The sequence below is a fragment of the Squalius cephalus genome, assembly GCF_949319135.1.
Source record: "Squalius cephalus genome assembly, chromosome: 8".
In the NCBI taxonomy this organism is placed as follows: domain Eukaryota; kingdom Metazoa; phylum Chordata; class Actinopteri; order Cypriniformes; family Leuciscidae; genus Squalius; species Squalius cephalus.
In genome coordinates, this window is record NC_137129.1 from 45,477,626 (window position 1) to 45,483,577 (window position 5,952).

At 38.2% G+C, this 5,952-nt stretch overlaps 1 protein-coding gene across 3 annotated transcripts in view; it reads left to right on the forward strand.

Moving 5' to 3' along the window:
• The first annotated feature begins 2,217 nt into the window (after window positions 1–2,217).
• Window positions 2,218–5,952, forward strand: part of fhod3a (formin homology 2 domain containing 3a) — a 60,089-nt gene continuing 56,354 nt past the window's right edge. The window contains exon 1 of one of the 3 annotated variants that reach the window (XM_079879806.1): window positions 2,218–2,586. In XM_079879806.1, the coding sequence (XP_079735932.1) occupies window positions 2,422–2,586 (165 nt within the window). In that variant the 5' untranslated portion in view covers window positions 2,218–2,421. The remainder of the gene's footprint in view (window positions 2,587–5,952) is intronic. The other 2 variants (XM_079879807.1, XM_079879805.1) reach the window with 2 other exon arrangements.

Genomic DNA, 5,952 nt, shown 5'->3' on the forward strand with positions numbered 1-5,952 from the left:
TTTAACTGCAGGCTTGATGAGCATAAGAGTCTTCTTTCAAAAACATTAAAAATAGTAGCTTTTCCAAACTTTTGACTGTTTCTGTATATATATATATATTTTTTTTTTTTCAGAAAACAACACTTAATATCTTATGTATCTTGATTTAAGTCAAATGATACCTAATTTATGATGATTACAAACATTTGTGATAGAAAAAATGGCAATAAACAAAAACACTGACATTTAAAGTCCCCCTGTGGTGAAAATCCAGCGTTTAATGTTGTTTATGTGTCTATGTGGTGTTTTTAATCTGCTTTAAGACAAAGCATGTGTAAGTTCATAAGTCGACAGCATTGCTGAGTATTTCCTCCTTAAAACTGCAGTGAACCAAAGACAGTCTCAAACACACGCTTTGAAATCGCTGGTGTTTCTGACGTCACAAACTACCTTGTAACCAATCAGATCAACGTGTGATCGTCAACCAGTGGATCTCTGAGCTGAGTGAGTGAGTGGAGGCGGGGCTCATTTGCATATTCATAGCACCGCGCATACTAAATGAGACAAGGGTGTCGAGTTACATTCAAGATATTTTAAGACATGCAGATTTTTTTTTTTTTTAATATGTCATTTTGGAGATCAAAGATGAGTTTTAAGGGATACAATGATTGACTACAGGGGGATTTAAGAATGTTTAGATATGTGTACAGTGGAAAACAAGTAAAAAATACGGAGGAATAACATCAGTTTTTACAGTGCACGATCAATCAGTTCCAAATTAAAAAAAGAAATACAAAACCTGTGCAAAGTGACTCGTTGACAAAAAATATTGAATCCCATATTTGGAGATAATATAGCATGATGAGAAATTATAGCGAGCAATTTAAAAGGCTTGGTATTTTTTGACCAGGAAAAGAATATCAACTTTGTTTTGGCATGTGTGAGCAAAGTCAGTCGATTTTAGTCCCGGTGAGATTGGGCAGTCTTGTCTGATGAAGAAATCAGCCAGAAGTCCCATTAACCATTTTAACAGAGCTGTTACATGCGGTGCACAGGGCTGTAACAAATGCCCAAATCTAAAGTATTCTAATGTTGCAAACATGAACTGCAACCTAGTCTTAAATTTGTCATCTGTCTTACTTCATACAAATGAATTTGACTTTTCTAAAAGAAAAATGTATGTTATCAATTTGTTTCTATTATTAGGAAAATGTCATATTCATCAAACTAAATGGAGTAACTCAAAACCCAACTTTGCTCATTTTAAAGCAGCCTGTAAAATGTATTTTGAGTCTGTAAAGTTTTTAAAAAATCGAAAAGCCCAAAGATCTGTATCGCTGCTAAATGAATTTAATATACGTTTGTGATGCCCTTTATCTTTTGTTTGTTTCTTTTCTTTTTCCAAATTATTGTTGTTTCAAATTATACTTACCAAATGTGAAAATGTGTAAAAGAAATGTGTCAAGAACTTGATATCAAATTCTGTAATTTTGAAAATTCATTAAAAAATAAAAAAATAAAAAAAATAAAACCTAAAAAAAAAAAAAAAAAGAAAAAAAAAAGAAAAGAAAAAAAAAGAAAGAAGATTACCCCCTGATTTTAGTCCAATGCGATTACGGATTACATTAATCACCATGAAGTGCTGGGTCCCAGTTTAGGACCCCAGTAGTATGCCTGATCTAAAGCTGTTCAAGCGATTCTTATTGTAATCAATCAAACTTGAATTCATGTAATAATCTTTTATTTTTATCTTGATTATTTATATAGTTAAAGTGAAAGAACTTGCATTTTTAGATATATTTTGCGACATTGTTAATTTTTTATTAAGCAATAAGGCATAATATATTTCTTTTTTATTACAGTCATTTCATAATTAATACATTCTAAAACAGAATTATGCTTGTATCATATTTGTTATCGAAGTTTTTATCGAAAATATGCTACTAAGTTACCAAAGCTAACAAAAAAAAAAAAAAAAAAAAAAAACACCAAGAACGAGAAATGTTTAATTTCACAATCTAGCTTCGGTTATATACTAGTATATGAAACATACAAGTTAAAATACATGAATGGTCGTTATAACGTAGTTCAAACGACTTATATGATAAAGTGAGGTTAAAAAGGTTAAATCTCAGCCCGTGTTGTTTCCTGTGGTTACCATGGTGAGAATGAGGACCAGGTGCAGTATTCTGTCTGGCCGCGAGAGTTCGCTGTTTCTCCGTCACCGGCTCCCGCTGCTAAAGCGCTTAATCCCCGGGGGGGTCCGGTCCGGTGAGTCCGTGACACGGAGAGGCACTCGCGCTCGGCACTGCTCGGGAACGGTAACGGGCTCCTGCATTTCCAAGCCGTGATCCCGTGGATCCACCGAGGCTCCCCGTGACTGTGTTGTTGTCGTTACCGACGCGCTTGGAAACGGTCGTGGTCGTTACACCGGGATGAATCATGTCTTCGTTTGTGAGCCGTGTTCAGTTTTTAGACGATACCGATCCGTTCAACAGCACCAACTTCCCGGAGCCGACCAGACCTCCTCTCTACACCTTCAGGGAAGATATTCCTCTCATCAACCAGATCGCGGGGGTCCACAGACTCCTCAAAGCTCCTCACAAGGTCAGAACACACCGCGAAGTTCAGTACTTCACTGAAATAGAGTTTAGTGAGCTTTATTTCAACCTCTCTTTATTGCAGGCGTGTATTACAGTACTAATAGTGTATGTTTATACTGTACACACACACACACACACACACACACACACACGAAAACACACACACACACACACACACACACACACACACACGCTCTAAAAAATGCTGGGTTGTTTTAATCCATGTTTGGGTCAAATATGGACAAATCAAGCCGTTGGTTTAGATTTTTAACCGTTAGTTAATTTTTTTAAATTACATTTTTAAACCCAACGGTTTTTTTTTTTTCCATATTTGACCCAAACATGAGTTGAAACAACCCAGCATTTTTTAGAGTTTATATATGTATGTATATATATGTCTAATAAACGTATAGCCTATTTAGAATAATAGTAAGTGTTGTTTCATTAGTCCAGACTGTGGCGGGTCGCTGGAGAGTCTGAGGCGCGACAGGTGCGGCTCTCAGCCGCTTTTAGAGCCGCTCTTTCATTCACTCACAGGACGAAATCATATTTTTAACACGGAACTGTTTATTGAAATTTTACACACAATATAAGATAAAATCTAAAAATATTCGTTTTAAATTTTTTGTATGATCTTTGATGCATCAGGCTTATATAGTATGATATAGTGAGAATATATAGGACAAATATGAAGATATGCTGCAGATGCTGATGTTTATGAAAGGATGATGCTTGTAATGTAAATCAATGAGATATATATAACAGTACAGCAGATACTGAGAAAAAATGCATATAAATATCAATATCTGCCATAGGCTATATCTTAGTAAGATGATATTTCAATGCTCAGTTTTATGATCTGTAGTTTTCAAACACAATGCAATGGTGATTGACAGATGAACAAATGAACCTGATGATTATATTTGATTGATGATGATAATCATGTAAACCTGCTTCAGTCCGGCTGAAATATTACTAACACTATCAGAGTTCTCCTGGATGAATCATGTCAGGTGTGACACAGAGAGACTCGTGCAGCTCGAGCTGGAGGACACACACTTACACGAACACACTCTTCTGGATATCTGAAGACTGAATGACTGCATGTTTAGATCAGAATATAGAAACATCTTTTTATTAATAGTGAGAAAGAACTTGCAGGAACAAAAGACAATTTGAAACCAGATTAAACAACTGTGAATAAAAGGCAGCAGAACTAGGTTAACATCACATGATGTTATTGTTTGTGAATAATATTATACTTAATTATATACATTATATTATAATATATTCTGTTTCTGCTGCATCACACGTTTTTATATTCAATTAGGAAATCTGGATTGAAAACACGGCTTTGATTCTCATGTGTTTTTGTGTCTGATCTTTATTAGTTTGATAGAGATGTTTGGTAACTGACATCATATATCCAGTTGTTCCCTGCTCTCTTTCTCTCTGGTTTCTGCTCTCTTTCTCTCTGGTTTCTGCTCTCTTTCTCTCTGGTTTCTGCTCTCTTTCTCTCTGGTTTCTGCTCTCTTTCTCTCTGGTTTCTGTTCTCTTTCTCTCTGGTTTCTGCTCTCTTTCTCTCTGGTTTCTCTCTGGTTTCTGTTCTCTTTCTCTCTGGTTTCTGCTCTCTTTCTCTCTGGTTTCTGCTCTCTTTCTCTCTGGTTTCTCTCTGGTTTCTGCTCTCTTTCTCTCTGGTTTCTGCTCTCTTTCTCTCTGGTTTCTCTCTGGTTTCTGCTCTCTTTCTCTCTGTTTTCTCTCTGGTTTCTGTTCTCTTTCTCTCTGGTTTCTGCTCTCTTTCTCTCTGGTTTCTGCTCTCTTTCTCTCTGGTTTCTCTCTGGTTTCTGCTCTCTTTCTCTCTGGTTTCTGCTCTCTTTCTCTCTGGTTTCTCTCTGGTTTCTGCTCTCTTTCTCTCTGGTTTCTCTCTGGCTTCTGCTCTCTTTCTCTCTGGTTTCTCTCTGGTTTCTGCTCTCTTTCTCTCTGGTTTCTCTCTGGTTTCTCTCTGGTTTCTGCTCTCTTTCTCTCTGGTTTCTCTCTGGTTTCTGCTCTCTTTCTCTCTGGTTTCTCTCTGGTTTCTGCTCTCTTTCTCTCTGGTTTCTCTCTGGCTTCTGCTCTCTTTCTCTCTGGTTTCTCTCTGGTTTCTGCTCTCTTTCTCTCTGGTTTCTCTCTGGTTTCTCTCTGGTTTCTGTTCTCTTTCTCTCTGGTTTCTGCTCTCTTTCTCTCTGGTTTCTCTCTGGTTTCTCTCTGGTTTCTCTCTGGTTTCTCTCTGGTTTCTGTTCTCTTTCTCTCTGGTTTCTGCTCTCTTTCTCTCTGGTTTCTGCTCTCTTTCTCTCTGGTTTCTGCTCTCTTTCTCTCTGGTTTCTGCTCTCTTTCTCTCTGGTTTCTGTTCTCTTTCTCTCTGGTTTCTCTCTGGTTTCTCTCTGGCTTCTGCTCTCTTTCTCTCTGGTTTCTGCTCTCTTTCTCTCTGGTTTCTCTCTGGTTTCTGCTCTCTTTCTCTCTGGTTTCTCTCTGGTTTCTCTCTGGTTTCTCTCTGGTTTCTGCTCTCTTTCTCTCTGGTTTCTCTCTGGTTTCTCTCTGGTTTCTGCTCTCTTTCTCTCTGGTTTCTGCTCTCTTTCTCTCTGGTTTCTGTTCTCTTTCTCTCTGGTTTCTCTCTGGTTTCTGCTCTCTTTCTCTCTGGTTTCTGCTCTCTTTCTCTCTGGTTTCTCTCTGGTTTCTCTCTGGTTTCTGTTCTCTTTCTCTCTGGTTTCTGCTCTCTTTCTCTCTGGTTTCTGCTCTCTTTCTCTCTGGTTTCTCTCTGGTTTCTCTCTGGTTTCTCTCTGGTTTCTCTCTGGTTTCTGCTCTCTTTCTCTCTGGTTTCTCTCTGGTTTCTCTCTGGTTTCTGCTCTCTTTCTCTCTGGTTTCTGCTCTCTTTCTCTCTGGTTTCTCTCTGGTTTCTCTCTGGTTTCTCTCTGGTTTCTCTCTGGTTTCTGCTCTCTTTCTCTCTGGTTTCTCTCTGGTTTCTCTCTGGTTTCTGTTCTCTTTCTCTCTGGTTTCTGCTCTCTTTCTCTCTGGTTTCTGCTCTCTTTCTCTCTGGTTTCTGGTTTCTCTCTGGTTTCTGTTCTCTTTCTCTCTGGTTTCTGCTCTCTTTCTCTCTGGTTTCTGCTCTCTTTCTCTCTGGTTTCTGGTTTCTCTCTGGTTTCTGTTCTCTTTCTCTCTGGTTTCTCTCTGGTTTTCTCTCTGGGATATCTCTGGTTTCTGTTCTCTTTCTCTCTGGTTTCTCTCTGGTTTTCTCTCTGGGATATCTCTGGTTTCTTTCTCTCTGGTTTCTCGTCTGTTTGCTTGTAATGTTGTGTTTTTCTGTGTCAGTCTGTCATTGGAGGGAAAGTCATGG